Below are 18,469 nucleotides of genomic sequence, written 5' to 3'. Positions count from 1 at the left end.
ATAGTATAGTAAGGCTTCAAAATCGGCCAAAAAACGTCAACATTTTTTTTAGACCTCAGAATGTCATAAAAAACGTCACAGTATAGTATGGCGTTTTTTTCGGCCAAAAAAAGTCAAAAATTTTTTTGACCTCAGAATGTCATAAAAAACGTCATAGTATAGTATGGCGTCAAAATCGGGCAAAAAAAGTCAAAAAATTTTTAGACCTCAAAATGTCATAAAAAACGTCATAGTATAGTAAGGCATCAAAATCGGCCAAAAAAAGTCAAAAATTTTTTCGGCCTCAGAATGTCATAAAAAACGTCATAGTATAGTATGGCGTCAAAATCGGCCAAAAAAAGTCAAAATTTTTTTCGACCTCAAAATGTCATAAAAAACGTCATAGTAAAGTATGGCGTTTTTTTCGGGCAAAAAATGTCAAAAATTTTTTCGGCCTCAAAATGTCATAAAAAACGTCATAGTATAGTTTGGCGTTTCTTTCGGGCAAAAAATGTCAAAATTTTTTTCGACCTCAAAATGTCATAAAAAACGTCATAGTATAGTATGGCGTTTTTTTCGGGTAAAAAAAGTCAAAAAATTTTTCGGCCTCAAAATGTCATAAAAAACGTCATAGTATAGTATGGCGTTTTCTTCGGGTAAAAAAAGTCAAAATTTTTATTCAGCCTCAAAATGTCATAAAAAACGTCATAGTATATTAAGACGTCAAAATCGGCCAAAAAAAGTCAAAAAATTTTTTGTCCTCAAAATGTCATAAAAAAACGTCATAGTATAGTAAAGCGTCAAAATCTGCCAAAAAAAGTCAAAATTTTTTCGGTCTCAAAATATCATAAAAAACGTCATAGTATAGTAAGGCATCAAAATGTGCCAAAAAACGTCATAGTATAGTAAGGCATCAAAATCGGCCAAAAAAAGTCAAAAATTTTTCAGACCTCAAAATGTCATAAAAAACGTCATAGTATAGTAAGGCATCAAAATCGGCCATAAAAAGTCAAAAACATTTTTGTCCTCAAAATGTCATAAAAAAACGTCATAGTATAGTAAAGCGTCAAAATCTGCCAAAAAAAGTCAAAATTTTTTCGGTCTCAAAATATCATAAAAAACGTCATAGTATAGTAAGGCGTCAAAATCGGCCAAAAAAAGTCATACTTTAGCATGACCTCAAAATGTGCCAAAAAAAGTCATACTTTTGTATGACCTCAAAATGTCATAAAAAACGTCATAGTATAGTAAGGCGTCAAAATCAGCCAAAAAAAAGTCAAAAAATTTTTTGGCCTCAAAATGTCATAAAAAACGTCATAGTATAGTAAGGCTTCAAAATGGGCCACAAAAAAGTCATATTTTAGTAAGGCCTCAAAATGTCATAAAAAAAGTCATAGTATAGTAAGGCGTCAAAATGTGCCAAAAAACGTCATTATATAGTAAGGCATCAAAATCGGCCAAAAAAAAGTCATATTTTTGTATGACCTCAAAATGTCATAAAAAACGTCATAGTATAGTAAGGCGTCAAAATCGGCCAAAAAAAGTCATACTTTAGTATGACCTCAAAATGTGCCAAAAAACGTCATTATATAGTAAGGCATCAAAATCGGCCAAAAAAAGTCATACTTTAGTACAGCCTCAAAATGTCATAAAAAACGTCATAGTATAGTAACGCTTCAAAATGGGCCACAAAAAAGTCATATTTTAGTAAGGCCTCAAAATGTCATAAAAAAAGTCATAGTATAGTAAGGCGTCAAAATCGACAAAAAAAGTCATACTTTAGTATGACCTCAAAATGTCATTAAAAACTTCATAGTATAGTAAGGCTTCAAAATGGGCCAAAAATAGTCATACTTTAGTATGGCCTCAAAATAGGCCAAAAAAGTCATACTATAGAACGGCCTAAAAGTATGCCAAAAAACCTCTTGCTATAGTAAGGCGTCAAAATCAGCCAAAAAAAGTCAAAAAAAATTTTTGGCCTCGAAATGTCATAAAAAACGTCATAGTATAGTAAAGCGTCAAAATCGGCCAAAAAAAGTCATACTTTGGTATGACCTCAAAATGTGCCAAAAAACATCATTATATAGTAAGGCATCAAAATCGTCCAAAAAAAGTCATACTTTAGTATGACCTCAAAATGTCATTAAAAACTTCATAGTATAGTAAGGCTTCAAAATGGGCCAAAAATAGTCATACTGTAGTATGGCCTCAAAATGTGCCAAAAAACGTCATTATATAGTAAGGCATCAAAATGTCATAGTATAGTAAGGCGTCAAAACTGACCAAAAATAGTCATACTGTAGTATGGCCTCAAAATGTCGTTAAAAATGTCATAGTATACTAAGGCTTCAAAATAGGCCAAAAAAAGTTAAACATCAGTTAAACATTTTTTGAGTGTTGTCTACCTGGATTTGGCAAGGAGGTTCTTAATGCGTTGTGCTCGGCGGGAGCGTTTCTCCAGTTCCTCTGGACTTGCGGGCTCATCAGGGTCAGACTCTATGTAGCGCTCTGGGATGGGAACTTTTTGCGGTTTGGACAGCTGCATATGGGAGAGACACGTAGTTAGTCTTATACTGAGGTTCCATGGTTTAAGGCAGGGGTCATCAACTGTTTCTTCATAGCTATTTACATAGTGTACATACATACATGCTTTGATTTGACCAGCACATATTTGTTTTGATATTTTAATCCTGCTCCAAAATGTATGTAGTTTTAAAGATCAGTCTCCATCACCTATACTTCCACCACCCACAACTGGATTCTTTTGGGAAAAAGAGCTAATTGTTCCACACGGATTTTATATCTGAGAGGCTGCTGCATTTTAACACGCTGCTGACAACGGGTCGTAGGCACGTCGCAGAGAGGATGCAGAAATTCATCATCACAGCTGGGTTTGTTCGTCACCCTTTCACTATCAGCCCAGGTAGACATTTTTCTGCTAATGCGTGGAAGGTGATTGTGTTGGACGAGGCCACTGTTCAGAGCAAGCTTGCTGATCTTCTCTGTGGTGCTGACAGCTGGCATGTCCCGTCAAGACTACAGCACACTTAAGGCATTGGCTATCTGCGTGCTCACCATGTTTGGTTCAGCCTATACGAGCAAATCTGTGTTTTCAAAGATGAACTCTATTAAAACATGAACTACCTGTCAAACCAGTCTTTGGAGGACCGTTTGCGCATAAACCTGACAGCTGTCAAGCCTGACGTGAAGAAGTTGGTGTCCGAGAGCAAATGTAATTTCTGCCATTAACCCAGAGTGCGTTTTGAGTATTGGAGCCTCGTTGTTTTATTTTCGGATTTATTATTTAATCACAGGCTTATTGTTGTCATATTTGCTACAGAGCGACATTTATGGCAACTTTCGTTTTTTTTAGATTTCTTCGGGGTTAAATATCTTTTCTTGTTTTTCTTTTTTGACTGAAAACTTTGATAGGTTATTTGAAGTCGAAGGAAAAAAACGTATAAAACAACAGCTTTGTGGGAAAAAAACATGTTCAATGTTTGAAGACGATTCGTCATGTGAAAAAATAAAATGACATGAACAAACAGAACAACCAATTTGTCCTCATTCTTAAACATAGACAGAATAAGTCACAAACAACACTTCAGTTATATAAAAGGAAGATTTGTTTTAGTGTTGCACAGTCGTCGGCTGACAGCTCAGTGCCCAAAGCTGCTCGAACTCCTCGCTGATTAGCAGATGTGAATTTCTACACAGAGGATTAAAGGTTGTCATTCCTGCTAAATTGGCTCAATTTCAGTAGTTTTTGTGTCATTTTAATAGCTAGATTCATGTTTGAACTCTACCTATTTTCTCTCCCTCATATTTTCTGATTGTAATAATGTGCTGGGGGGGCGGATGTAGCCTGCGAGCCGCCAGTTGATGATCACTAGTTTAAGGCAAGGCATGTTGTATTGGATGCTACACCAAAATTTGTAATTTTCTTGTAAGCGTTTCCAGTGGAGACATACAACTGGTATAAAGTCATTTCCTTGTTGACAGTGAAGAATGCTCTCTCAGATTTTATTATTACATTAATACACAGGAGCTGAGCCTGTGAAAAAAACATCTAGCATGAAATCAAAATCAAATCAAGACATGAACTTCCATCAAAATGGAGTCAGGAAAGAATTTACTGTATGAACAGCGAAACTAGCTATTTCCCCCCTTATATATCTAACTTCTCATTCTGAAAATTATACTTTGTACTGGGTTTCAAATAAATTTAACTGGCATTGTATGAAGATATTTAAGTATATAAACTTTAAAGTGATGGAATGTGGTTGTTTTTATACCAAAGTGAGTACAAAGTTCTGAGCAGACCACATACTGGTTCTGGAAAAAAACGCTGGTGATTGATCAAAGCAATGGAAGCCTGTACCAAAAACCTGACCTACACAGCAAACCCCTTCTGAACCTGATGAACCACAACAGTAGAAGTATCAGAGGATTATCATCTTTCTGCATCTTTGATCATATGACTTCCTCACTGAACGTCTGCTTCTAAAATCACCTGCACTTTTTATTTTTCTTGACTGGAACAGTCAGATGTGTGTTTACCTCTCGGCTGATATCCAGGTCGTAGTCAAGCGGCTCAACATCCACCTCTCGTATGTGTGTGGCCGTCACCGTCACCCACTCATCAGACTGGATCCTTCCTCTCCCCTTCGCTTGGTTCCATCCTTCGTTGCTCTGAACCTCTGCCTCCCATCGCTCTTCCTCCCAGTCAAACACCTAGAAAGGGCAAGAGTTCAGATTACACTGCTAACCAGACGACTGTGAAAAATAGATGCTGGTATCAGTATTAGATGTGATCTTTAAGAAAAGTATATTCACCACAAAGCATCATTGTTACTGGACGTTTGTTTAAAAGGTTTAATGTTAATAGAAAATGGATGTCGAGCTATTATTATTATTATTGCGATTAATTAACCAGTTGTATGTATTCTATGTCTATCTCATATTTTACATTTAATATGAGTCGATTAATCAGTTATTTGAGTAATAGTAAATAAATCTGCAACAATTTTGAACGTAATATTTTATGGAAAAATGCTAAGAAGTCACTAGTTCCAGCCTCTATTATAGTAAATTTCTGATTTTTGGATTTTGAACTGTTGATCAGACAAACCAGGCGATTTGAAGGAGTCAGCTTGAGCACTTTTACCATTCCATACCATGAAGCCTCAGTATTTTATAGATCAGTGAAAGTTAATAAAAAGACAACAAAAAGTGAAAGAAAAGGCAAACCCATTCGGAGCAGTAGCAGACAGGACGAAGTTGGGTAGGTACAACTGCTGTGAGCAGGGGGTTTATAGGGATATGGTATAATTAGCATTGTCAGTTGCACTTTTGTAAAATAAAGAGGGTCTTCTTCATTTTTACCATGTATTGGTGTATAAAAATGCTACACACAGAAATGCTATAGGCTCTCTGGTTTAATGTTGCTGCAGTGAGTCGTGCCTCAGGTAGAGGGAGACAAATATAAATTTAACATTTCAAAGCAACCAGGAATAATTAGAGCAAAAACTTTATCCAGGGATTTGAAAGGATGATGATCTTTAGTATCATTACCACAGAAGGGACCTGGGCCGATGATTAGTCTGTGTTTCTGGAGGCTGTAATCATACCCGTACCACATCCTCCTCCCCAATGTACACCAGCACATTTACATCTATAAAAATGCTCTGCCTCTTGACTGATGAGCTCTTCGTGTGAGTGTGTGTGTTTGTGTGTGGTGAGGGGTACTTGGTGAGTATCCATCCAATGAGCATCAAAGCCATGCATGCATCATTCCCACTCCAGTAGCCTGCGGTAGGGTCTGATCTGTTGGTGTATTCACATGCTGTGGGAAACACTGCATCCCATGCCTTGTTGTGCTCAGGAGAATCAATTGCACACAGGGAAAAAAAGAGAGGACAGAGAGAAAGAGAACCATGCAGACACAGATTCATCAAACCCCCACCGGATTAGGAAGAACACAGCCAAGAGGAGGTTCAGAAGCAAGAAACTCTTTATTGTCAAGTGCAAATCTCTACATGATAGAAAAAAAAAGGGAAAAAGAGCTGTGCGCTGCTTCTCAGTTACACAGAATTAGGTAGTGATTAGCTGTTCGTTTCTCTAAGTTCTCTACTATAATTCTACTCTTCAGCTGAGCAACCTCCTGTAGCTATTTTTCTCTTTGATCTGATATATTGTAGGTAGCTGTGGAGGGATAAAAGCAATGCGGCGGAAAAGCTTTCCAGATTAATACTTGTCTGAAAAACAAGAAGCAGACAGCAGCGTCGTGGAAAACCAAAACTGGATTACGACACGCACATGGATTTTCAACACTATTTTCTACATTTATAGTGCTGCAAAAATTATTTGATTGATTGATAAGACTTGCAGGTTTTTGCTTCTCCATTTGGATAATTGTGAACTGAATATCTCCTGGTTAGTCTCATAAAACAATTGTTTTCCATTTTTGATTTTCATTTTCAGCAACATTACTGACAAAAAGATGAATCTAAAAATGACACATTGATAAAGGATATTTCTTTGGGTAACTGCCTAAAATCAGTTTAATGCAAAGCAGTCAAACCTTGCATGAGTGACTTTCTACACATATTTCCCAGGACAAAGATGTCTGCTCCTTGTTCATACTTTTTTTATTTTTCATTTTTTTATTGCATTTCAGTCCAGTTGCGTAAATCTGTCCGGTATATTTATGATGCATAAAACTGCACAGCATAGGCCATGTAAAAGTACCCAGATAAGAGTACAGCTTCTCTTCCCAACTTTAATTGCGGCAATGTAATTATCAACCACTGTAAAACGATAAAAATAACCTTGTAGTGAATACAAGAAAAGGCTGCATTAATGAGGATGTTAATTCAAATATAAAATGGTGTAAAAATGTTTTATGCTGGTGGATTTGATAAAATATGTTCTGGCGTTTATGGTTATATGCACTAAAAAGAGGTGAAAAGTAGCGGACCAAGATCACAAACTACATATTGCTCACTGTAACAGGGAAATTCAATATCAAGGATTTATGGGAAATGTAATTTGATTACAGGCAGCTCTCACAGCAGTCTGGTTACGAGTGTGTAACCTGTAATTATTATACCAATCTGGTAGTTTCTATAAGTCAGGCTATCTTAGCGGAAGACTTTTTGAATGTTATTGTATTACTTTCCATCACCCAGGCATGTTAGCATTGTTAGCATTCCTCACTGAAACCAAGGGGCACAGCTAGCTGTGAGCTAGCTCTAGTTTAAATGTCAAAGTAGTACTTAAGGGGTCAAAACCAGCACTGTCCCAACATCTTCCTGACTTAATTATGCTTTAAACAAACCATGATTAACTAAAATGTTGATTAAGGAGGTAAATTTGGGACAAAGGCAAAAGGATCATCAGCAAAACAAGGCACTTGGATTACATCTGAAGAAAAGAAAGCAGGGAGGTGTGATCATGATTTGTGCCACTAGCATTGCCTCTTTCTTCAATTCTTTCATCAACCTGAAAACTTTTTTTCTTTATCCAACATTTCCCCTACTCCCCTATATGCTCTATATACCAAAGCTCTACAAAATATAACTGTACAACTGTATACTGAAAATATCCCTCAGTAAATAAATAAAAGTGTACAAGTACACGGTATGTAGATGTACATAAATGGGCTCTTCTCTCTACGTTCTGGTGATAAAAGCAGAGAAAGGAAGGCAGAGTGATGCCTTCTATTCCCTCCTTTTCTCAATGGATTTACATTCAGAATTGCGTCAGTGAGGTCCCACCAGGGGGCAGTGGTAACAAGGTTCACTTTAACCCCTGAACCTTTAAAAAAATAAACAGGGTGCGACTCTGTCCCAGTCCAACACTAGCCAAGCATTACCCTCAATCCTCTGTTATCACTTTGTCTCCCATTGTTCTTAAAGCGTCAACCAAGCTAGCTAGCCAGCTGTAGCCAGTCCTGCCCTTTAGCTTGTTAGTGCTAGCGGCTAATGTCAACAACCACTGGTTACACAGCAGAGAGTGCTAGTGTGTTAGCATTCCTGCAAGGTTATTATGTGGCTGGGGGCTGGAGGGTGGCATAGCAGCAGTGATGGTGAAGGTTGTGCTCCCTGTGTCTGCTGCTGCTGCGCGGGGGTGGGGGGTAACGTACGGAGGCTGGAGGATCAGAGGTGCTGGAGGGCAGCCTGGAGGAAGAGGAGGAGCGCTGTGTGGTGTTGGTGGAGGTGGAGAGGCCTGTGCAGGAGCGTTCCCCCTGGCTGAGGTTCCTCTTACGCTCACGAACCAGCGCCTTCTGGTGGCGCTTCATCCGTTCCAGCTGCTCCTCCGCAGTCATTCGGCCTCGAGACTGGCTGCTTGGGAGTTGCAGGGCCTCTGTAGGTGATGACAGACGCTCCAAGGCACTCTTAGGTCTCTCCTGGTGAGACAGGGAAGGAGGAAAGAAACAGGGGGAATTGGAACAACGTCAGGGTGAAAACGAGAGAGTGGGATTGATGGGGAGCTTATGATGAAATGCAGGCATTTGAAGATGAATATCAGGCAGAAATAACAAAGAAGGATGAAAGACAGAGGAATATGAACAGCGAAGTAGTGTAATGGAAGACAAGCGGAAACAAAATGATAAGAGAGAAATGGGAAACAGCAATAATGAAAGCGACAGATCTAAACACTAAAAACTTGGCTTATTTTTCCTGGATACAGTTACAAAGACTATCTGTTGCCATCACTCACACAGAAAGTCTACAACCTTCACATCAAATGCAGCCTGCATCTAATATCTGCACTGCATATATCAAAAAATATTCTCTCTCTCTCGATTGTCTATGTATTTATGATCAGGTATTGTATTGTCTATAACACCTGGATATTGCCCTTGGTTCTGTATGTTATTCTGAATCATTCAGTGTCATTAAGCTTCACATCTGAAATCTTAAACTTCCCATTAAAGATAAAATTGAAACTGAATTCCTAAAAAGATAGGACCTGTACAAACACCGAGTTTCTCCAGCTGATCCCAGGTATTGGCAGACACCTCCATCTTTCTTGTTTTGACTCACCCTGGCTGCTGAGCTCCCGGGGCCTCTCCTTAGGGTGACGTAGGACGAGATGGAGTTGGACTGGTTCAGTTGAGATGAGGACCCTACCAGACCTAGTTGGAAACAACAATGTGAAAAGAAGCAGCACAGTTTGGTTGTGTTTCATTTGCATAATGGAAAAATCAGTAAGTTCGTACAATGAAAACATAGTAATAATGCAAAAAGAAAAAATAAATTAAAAAAATCTCAAAGGGAAAAAATACAAATTAGCCAAAAAAACCCCCCACAAATGGTTAGAAATCCTGCTCACTATGTCTCAACACTGGAACAATAATTACCTTAACTTAATTGCATATTTATAAAAAGTGATTATTAATTTTATAAAACAATGTCTCCCAATTTAAAAACATTTTTCTAACATTCCAGATGGTGAAAACATTTGGCTTCTCTTATGGGTGATAATAAATTCAGTTACTGAGGCAGAAGTGTAACTGGTGAACCCTCAAGTCTGAAGAGATGGATTTCTAGTGAAAATGTGTGTCTTCCTGAACACAGATACACTTATCAATGCATATTTAAGTTTTAATAAATGTATTCAAATTTTTCTGAAAGCTAATTTCCTCACACTCCCATTGTTTACAACAACACAGTGTGTGAGAAAAATTAAAATCAGAATCAAACAAATTCCAATACAGAAGAAGGAGAAATGTGCAATATATTTATTTCAGGTTACTGTCCAGATACCTTTGCCTGGGAAATACTGGTAGTCAACGTCAGACCCGGTGTTGTGGTGACTTACTCCTGGCAGCTCTGGTTCACTCAAGTATGATCGCAAGTCAGCCTGAAAGCAGAAAAGGTTAGACAGGAAGTTGTAGAAGCAGCTTGTAAAGTTAGGTCTTTTAATGGTCTTTGGCTGAAGAAGGAGTAGTAAAGAAAGATGAATCCAAAACACCAAACCCAAGATTAGATTTCTAAACCTGTAGAGAAAAAAAGTCTGCAATTTAAGATTAAAACAAACATACCTTACAGTCTCCATTGACAACACACTGCCCGCTCTCCCTGTCCCTCTTCCTCTCATCCGATTGGCGTTTCAGTCCACGCACCGATGTATGGCGGATAACCGATGCCTCTTTGGGGAGAGGAGGAACCACAGGGGGCGTCTCTTCGTAGTCATAGAGGCGGGGCAGTGGTGGCCGGGGTGGGGCGCTGTCCTCTGCCTGGATGGTAACCACGCACGAATGGATTTCGCATTTTAGAATTACAGTAAGTAGTGCTGAATCACCAATGAACCTTTTTCTGATGCACAGCTCTTAAAACACAATCAAATTAAATACAGCAGTAATTCCTGAAATTTAATATGAAGTCAACATTGCCGCTTTTACAGGCAGAGGGGTGACACTCACCCACTTTGGCACAGTGCTGTGAGGCAAAGTATGGGAGAGGATGCTGGGGATGGAGCTGCGAGGAGGAGGCTGGACCTCTGTGCTATGAGAAGGCACGGCCGGGTCCGACACCGAAGGCACTAATTTCCTCTCTGGTGGAGAACACAGAGTAATCAAGTTTTTGATATTAAATGTTAGCAGGGTTTTTTTTTTTACGTTGGTTTACGGTTAGGAATGATATTTACATTTCTGAGAAGAGAAGAAAAACAGACACCTAGACACAGATTTCAACAAATGCAGCCAAAAGCTAGACAACTGACATTTTCAAGGTTCATCTGCAAGTTCTTTTGTACAGTACTCATTAAACCTGATTCCTAGAGGTAGATTTTTTAAACTAAGATAAAAATAAGTGTAACCACAGACAATACAAAAGGAATGTGTAAAGAAAAAAAAAACACTGTCAGTGGCTTTTGCCAATAACAACTGCTGGGCTGCTGCGGTCTTCCCACCTGGGTTCTGGACAGAGTCGATGGTGATCTTGTAGTTGGCTTTGCTGGCGCTCAGTCCCGCCATCACATCTTCGATCCTCCACAGCTCGCGCTTCATCTCAGCTTTCTCTTGCTAAAGTTTGACACATGGCCGCAAACATTCACCTGTTATTCAAAGCTTTCACTTCTGGCTTTGATCAACTTGGTTTTATAAAAAATGGCCTGTAAACAGTTTGAAAAAAAAGTGCTTTTGACATATGAACTGTAAGACAAACTAAATACAGACTGTCACAGCCACAGAAGCCTCAGATACTATACACAAAACCCAGCCTATATGAAAAGACAAATGCTGTAACTGAAAAACCAGTGCTGGCAGCTTAGGGGATGAACCTGCTCATAGCTGCAGAATCAGGTCTCACCTGAGGGGTGGCGCTGTGGTTCATATGTTTGTGCAGCGCTGTCCTCAGCTGCTCCACTGATCTCTCCAGCCTGCTGTACTCCTCCCAAGCATGTGCCATCTCCTGCATCACACACAAAACACACAAAGCCTGTTACACATACACTTGAGTGTTAGGGTATACAGTCTGCCAGATACATGTGTATAAACTGATGTGCTTATATAGTTCTTTATTTGTACACACAAACGCAATTACAGGCTCCGGTACAGATAACTGCACACAAGGACACATGCACACAAAAAACAACTATAAAAAACATGCTTATACTTTCTATGGTCTGTTGTACTAGTGTTGGGCAATAATTCAATATTATCATGTTTTTATCTGATGTAAACACATAAATTTGATCACATCATATGAGATTTTGCATGAATTTGCTCTAGTGTGATAAAGCATATACGTGGGGCACTGTATATGCGTATGAGTTTACCATATTCCTCTAATCTATATATTCAGGGAAATAAAAAGTAAAGATAAACAAACAGTGGGCATACAAACCGTGGAGAGGCGTGATATTTGGGCCCTGATGGCGACCAGATCTTCCTGTAGCAGCCTCTGCTGATAGGCGATCTTGTGGACGTGGGCCGGCTGCTCCTGGAACTGCTCCATCTGCTGGTGGGACACATCTAGTACGCTCTCCAGTTTGTCCTGAAGGGGTGAGCATGAGGTCAACCAAAGCAACTCAGAACTGCTTCACTTATTGCTCTGGAAAATGACTATTCAGCAGGTAACAGGTTTCCCAAAATGCCTCCAGAGGGCAGCATGTTTCTACAGTCAATCATCAGTCAACTTCTTTGGAATATGCTTCAAGGCTGCATATGATTAGTGTTTCATTCCAGGACTGCAAGCATAATATACTATATTGTAATTTACTTTTTTGGTCTGTTCAGCATCCCAGGCATAAACTTAGTGCCATCAGTCTGTGTGTAACAGTGATAACAGCTAAACCAGTCAAGCAATTGAGTGTCTGAGAAATGAATATCCCTGCCTCTTCTATAATGGAATTTCCTCTGTATCACTGTGAACGTTAAATCTAGAAAGACATCCACTTTGATTCTGAGGGACTGACAGTGAAATCCGATGTGAACTGCTATCTGCGCTCTGTCAACTGAATCACTCTCTATTATTAAACTCCATTGTAGCTCAATTGATAGCAGTAAGGTAAGTCTAGTCCTTGAATGTGGCACCATTATGTAATATATTTCTTCTAATGTTCCAACATGTTTGCCTGTTGACTCGTCAAACCAGCTGAGGTCACCTGGTAGAATGTGTCATGTTTCATTGAGCCTGTATACAATACCACTAGCAGAGTGTGTACCTTGTCCTCCTTCAGGGAACTGATCCTCGCCTCCAGATCTTTCAGGATCTTGTCCTGCTCACATAACCTGCTTAACTTCACCTGCAGGGGGAGACACAGAGCTGAGTAGGTGGGGTGAAAGAGAGGGGACATGGAAAGAAATTCCTCTCGAGCGCTCACCAAAGTGTGTGTCTATGTTTTGACCTCTGATAATTAAGTGGCCCATTTACGTAATTACAACTTCCCCTTGTCACTGCCGCTGTAGATAAACGTGTATGTGCGCTTCTTTGTGTACCTGGATGTATGATTGTGCGAGCTTAGGTAGTGATGTGTGTGTCCATGTGTTTGTGTAAATGTTTACATATTTCCTTTTTAAAGTCTGAGTGCAGGCATGCAGGTTTGTAACACTAAATATTCATAGTTTCCTGGCTCCCCTGGACTCGCTCAGGTGTAATTACTGTGAGTGAGCCCATTAGACAAAGTGGGTGCGACCCACCTGACACCTTTAATTACAGTGTCATGGAGGCTCTGAGCCTTGCTAATTAATCCCCGATTAAACAACACAACATTCATGTAATAAGGTTGTGACTGAACAGTTTGATGTGAACAAAGTGCTTATCCATATACATTTTTACTCTCTATGCTAGTTTTTATACTCCATCAAATAAATTATTAATCCTGTTGTTGTCTCCGTGGTGATGTTGTTGTTGGATCTAATCAAATATTCATCGCAGACAATGCGCTCATAAATTGTTTAAACAGTCGTGTATGAAGCTTATATTGAGAAATACTTTCGTAAGAGAAAACAAGACTGTTGGAAAAGCTGCAGGGAACTGTTTGGATTTCAAACTGAAAGAGTTATGGCATTTACCTAGTAACACTCTCTGCTTGGTGCTTCCCCCTTAAAGCTAAGAGTAAAAGCTTACCACATTCTCCCACACTTTTACCACAAGATTCATATTTTGTTTAGACTTAATTACCCAGACTTTTTTCCCCACTGAACAGCAGCAGTCCCCCTACACAAACTAGAATTTTATGTTCTCTTGTCTGCAAAGGAACAAAACAGAACGAGAAAGAACTCAGAGAGTGTAACCGAACAAGGCTGAACAATCCTATGAGTTAGTTATTTTAATCATAAACAACAGCAAACATAGGGAAAAACTTCATGTAAATATGCATGCTTACAGTACTAGAAAATCATAAGATATTGACATATTTCCCTTATGTCAAAAGTGGAACTGGATTGTAGTTAACGCAGCTGATACTGTAAAAGGGTGTTAAGCTTGTACATACGTCCACATCACTTTCTGCAACCTTGACAGGTTTCCCTGACTCCTTCAGCGTCTGACTTCCAGTGACCTGGAAATTGGAAAATGAACATTTCCCGGTGTTAGTTATACAGTAAAACAAAGTGGCAGTGGTACTCCATTAGTGCTGAAATAAAGGAAATACAGAACACAGAGACTAGCTACAAACTATTACGAGGCTGAGGCTGAGACAGACTACAAGTGACACGTTCTCTTGGCCTCATGTACATGACAGTATGAGTGAGTTTTGGCACACAAAGTCAGCTCTTGCCATGAGGAACACAATGGCTATGGACTCTTTGAAGCCCTGCACGAAATTACTTATCCATAACACATCTATTCACAATGTCCCCTCCATTCAAAAAAGTTGCAGTATTTTTTTCTGAATGGGAAAATATTTGTTTTAGGAACACAAAATGGACTGTTTGAGTTCAGGTGCTCACTTTGAGCTTCATTGGGGTTCTACAGTGCGAGAATAACCTCCTGAAACACTCATGTTAGTTTGAAAAACATTAAAATAGAGCACATGTGCAAATCCGACAATGTGAAAATCAACAAATTTCACTGATAACAGCTCTTTCTTGTGCTTGGAAATGATGTGCTCCTTTTTGGAGAAAAGTAAAAACGTGACACAGTAGAGCCCTGTGTTAGTGCCAAGGAGGTGCAGCGTTTCAGAGACGATGGTAGAAGCAGCTGGCTTTTCAACCACCGGGCCACAGCCACAGCCACAACACATGCACTGCCGAGCCATCCCATGCCTGCTATTCGACAGCATCGTCAACATCGCCACATGGGAGGGGGGTGGACAGGTCAAAGGTCACGTGATATTTGATGCCAAGCTGTGAATGTGGTGCTGTAAGCAATGGGATGGTCTTTCTAGAACACAGGCTCTCTAAACACATGAACACACACACACACATACACACACACACACACACTCACATACAGACTACACACATGCGTCCCTATTCTGAACACTGCTGAAACATGCACGAGCATAAATGTACACACACACACAGTCACAGACACACTACAATACATAATACTTTTTTGTAGTACATATTCTGCATACAGACACAGACACAGACACACACACACACACACACACACACACACACACACACACACAGACATACACATAGAGCTTACGTTCATTAGAGGCCTGAGTGGCCCAGCAGTGCAGTGCAGTAGTAAACTGTGAACTGCGAGGATCAGGGGCTCTAGAGCTCTGATCTGGGAGTTGAAAATCACAAAGACATAGAGCCGCAGTCACAAAATGGCGGCTGCTTTTGTGAGATGCTTCTAAAACCAGTCAAGAGTTAGAAGATCACTGCAAGAATGTGGGGATAGTTTGTCCCGCACAGACGCCTGAACATCTCCATTTGTAGCTGCAACACACTAATGTTTTGGGTCAACAGTTCAACATGGGCCAGAGCCATACAAGTGGTTGTCAATATAAGAAACACCAAGTGCGTTAATTTGAGCTGGAGACATTTCAAATCAGAAGAAAAAAAAACACTTGAACTAAAGAAAAAGAGAAGTTAAAGTAAGTAACAGGGATCAGGGGATAAACTCTGCCCATCTCCATATCTCACCTTTAGGTCCAGATACTCCAAGTCCTTCTTCAGCTGCATATAGGTGTCATCAGCCTAGAAGGTGAGAGGCATGTCAGTGTGGACTTTTGATTTGTGTTAGCTGTAATTTATATAATTCACTATCTGAGTCACCTGAATCTACAGATGCATCACTGATAATTTATCTGTAGAAAGATTTGTGTGTTGACTGCTGATATGTGTCTGTGCTAACATGCATCACAGCATTCACAAATACAGTCAGGTATTTATCTTATGATCAGAGATGCTTAGGTGCTCCTACTGCAACAAACAGAAGACCAGCACAAACCAGATCCATTAGAAGCAGCAGATCCTGAAACTTCACTGAATTCAGTTTTGAATTCAGCTCACATCACTCAACAAAAAAAACAAACTCAAGTACGACCGGCAATGAGAGATTTACCAATCAGACGACCAAACTGACCATCACATCCACAGCCAGTTAGCCAAAGCATGGGATGGCTTTTTGGATGTTAAAAAGTTAGCAGCACAACATGCTATAGACAGTGTCACTGGAAGCGTGGTATGGAAACGGACCAGCCAAAAACAGCACATGGAAAAGAGGTGGATGATTCTATGGCGGCAGCCAGGCCAGCGCTCACAGATTAACCATGCCCGACGTCACACCACTAAAGCACAGGAGCTTCTGGTTAGAGGTTGCCACTAATATACTGCGACCAGGTGTTGAGGCAGCTGTTGTTTTAACTTTTGTGTTTTGGGTGGTCTTTATCTATATCCAGGGATAGGTTATTATTCAGCACTATTTCACATGTATACATGTATTTACAGTTGCGCACTACCAACTACAGGGTTAGCTGGGAGTTACAGGTCTGGCCTAAGAGTGATTCTGGATGTGAATGGAGGAGATGCTATGTTAGGAATGCTATTCAGTAAGTCTGCTGAATGGAAAACACTAAACTGAATTTGTATTGAACTTTTATGTGATTATAGCATCTTAAACCTGTGAAGTCTTAGTGTTGCTTTTTCAGTTCAGTGTTTGTCAGATCCACTAGTTCTGGAGGTGGTTGTGGTGTAAGGGCTGGGATGATGGGAGTCAGTGGGGGGGCTTCAGTGAAAATTATAAAGTCTACACATAGTGGTTTTTAGATTTGACAGGCATGTCAGAGCAGTTTTGAATTTAAAGGTTATAATTTTCATATTTTTATTTGCTATTAGGCTGCAAAAAGTGCTGGGTATGAATTTTGATGTGTTCCTAATTTGAGATCCCAATTATGCTGCACCCAGAGACGAGACGGTGCTGGATGATTGGCGTAGGCAGGACACTGTGATGTACAAAGAAGCTGCTTAACAGTTACAGTGGAGGGATCTGTTTTCACTGAAAAGGCTTGGCAACCCAACCTGGTGGGGGTACTAGACCAACTGCCAGGCAGTAAAACATAATTTGGATTCGTCCTCTGAGGACTAAGATAACCTGTCCTGTTGGACAAATTAAAAGAGTGAGGGCATCCCCAAAACAAGTAGAATTTATCCTCCAGGAATGAGGAATGGGTTCATGTTCATGGAAAGCCATCAAAATAGCTGCTGACACATTTCACTCTGGACCAGTGATGGACAGACAGAATGACAGACAGACAGACAAACTGACCTACAGTGCCATGCAGTCATGAATACTGGACAAAAATAATTGTTTCTCAGTAAGAAAATGTTGGAAATTCTATGATTTGAGATCTATGTATGAAACAAACAACAAGAGAATAACCATGGTAGATCTGATTTAGGTGTAATGCAGCCCTGCAGTATGTTTAATGGCAACCTCTACCAGCCCCTGGTAAAATGAGGGGCAGACAGGCAGGCGTGCTGCAGGGACCCCCACCTGGGTGTTGCAAGGGCCTAGGGGAGCTGAGAGGCCCACATGACCGAAGTGGGACACAGGAGAGGGGCCGGAGCTGAGGAGGGGGCTGGTGCTAGTGGTGGTAGCAGTGAGGAGGTGGCTGTGGTGGAAGGGCTCTTTGGGACCGTTGAGCCGTTGGAGCTGGGCTAATGTGTGCTGGCGTGCGGAGGCCATCTTGGCCTGATGCCGGCGAAGCTGAATGAGGAGCAGAGTGAGCTCCTCGGGCTGTCAGGCACCACAGGACATTAAATCTAGCAAATCTTAATGCTGACCACACCAAGCTTCAGTGAAACTTCTCTTGTTTTAAATGAGTAATTTTGTCCTCACAGTGCTAGTAGCCAGATTGTAATGCTTATGGCTAATTTGAACAAGCAGAACTGCAGCTAAATTAAGGAGGATTAATGGTGTTGAAACAAAAGGGAGGCACATAGCAACAACAGGCTGGTAAGAATCACTATATAATATATCAAGTAAAGTGATGTGAATTAAAGCATACCTGACATGATGTTTGTTTAAATGTTAAAACTAGCAATATACTTATATATTTATGTATTTATTTGTAAAACATACCGTTTTGCCATGGAGGCTGGGTGCACTGACTGTGTGTGTGATGTAGCCAGAAGGAGGCATTGACCGTCTCTCGATAGTTGCAGCCTGACAACACACAGACAACACATATTATGGTCGCTGTTTGGAATTTAAAAAAAAAATGTAAATTAAAAAATCTAATTACCTAGTCGTAGCACTGAAGAATCGTCTATCACAACATAACATGGCAATTTCCATATCACCAAACGTTTTACATGACCTTGATAACAAAATGCTGTAGTGTATATCATCTCTGGGAGGGGGTTTAAATTAGCATATGTGTGTTTTTTAACTCGATTGTAACAGTGAGACGTAAATGCCACTGGAGTTGCTAATTTTCATCAGTTTGCATAAATGTGACAAATGTACAAATCCACTGTGCGTTTACATTTTCAATATAATTTACAGTTTCTTCTTGACTGATTGCTGATACAGTTCAGGCAATTTAACAGACTTAATGCCTTAAGGATCTGTCT

The 18,469-nt window shown here is 40.0% G+C and overlaps 1 protein-coding gene across 5 annotated transcripts in view; it reads right to left on the bottom strand.

Moving 5' to 3' along the window:
• Positions 1–18,469, bottom strand: part of plekha7a (pleckstrin homology domain containing, family A member 7a) — a 144,054-nt gene that overhangs the window by 26,133 nt on the left and 99,452 nt on the right. For all 5 annotated transcript variants that reach the window (XM_041039214.1, XM_041039215.1, XM_041039216.1 and 2 more), the window contains 14 exons: positions 17,976–18,059; positions 15,536–15,589; positions 13,927–13,992; positions 12,655–12,735; positions 11,835–11,984; positions 11,298–11,399; positions 10,900–11,011; positions 10,412–10,542; positions 10,031–10,225; positions 9,753–9,849; positions 9,030–9,121; positions 8,126–8,389; positions 4,540–4,713; positions 2,385–2,518 (listed from right to left, as the gene is read on the bottom strand). In XM_041039214.1, the coding sequence (XP_040895148.1) occupies positions 2,385–2,518; positions 4,540–4,713; positions 8,126–8,389; positions 9,030–9,121; positions 9,753–9,849; positions 10,031–10,225; positions 10,412–10,542; positions 10,900–11,011; positions 11,298–11,399; positions 11,835–11,984; positions 12,655–12,735; positions 13,927–13,992; positions 15,536–15,589; positions 17,976–18,059 (1,736 nt within the window). The remainder of the gene's footprint in view (positions 1–2,384; positions 2,519–4,539; positions 4,714–8,125; positions 8,390–9,029; positions 9,122–9,752; positions 9,850–10,030; positions 10,226–10,411; positions 10,543–10,899; positions 11,012–11,297; positions 11,400–11,834; positions 11,985–12,654; positions 12,736–13,926; positions 13,993–15,535; positions 15,590–17,975; positions 18,060–18,469) is intronic.

The sequence above is a fragment of the Toxotes jaculatrix genome, chromosome 5, assembly GCF_017976425.1.
Source record: "Toxotes jaculatrix isolate fToxJac2 chromosome 5, fToxJac2.pri, whole genome shotgun sequence".
Classification (NCBI taxonomy): Eukaryota; Metazoa; Chordata; class Actinopteri; family Toxotidae; genus Toxotes; species Toxotes jaculatrix.
Note: the sequence above shows the minus strand (reverse complement) of the source record. Positions and strands in the feature narration are given on the sequence as shown.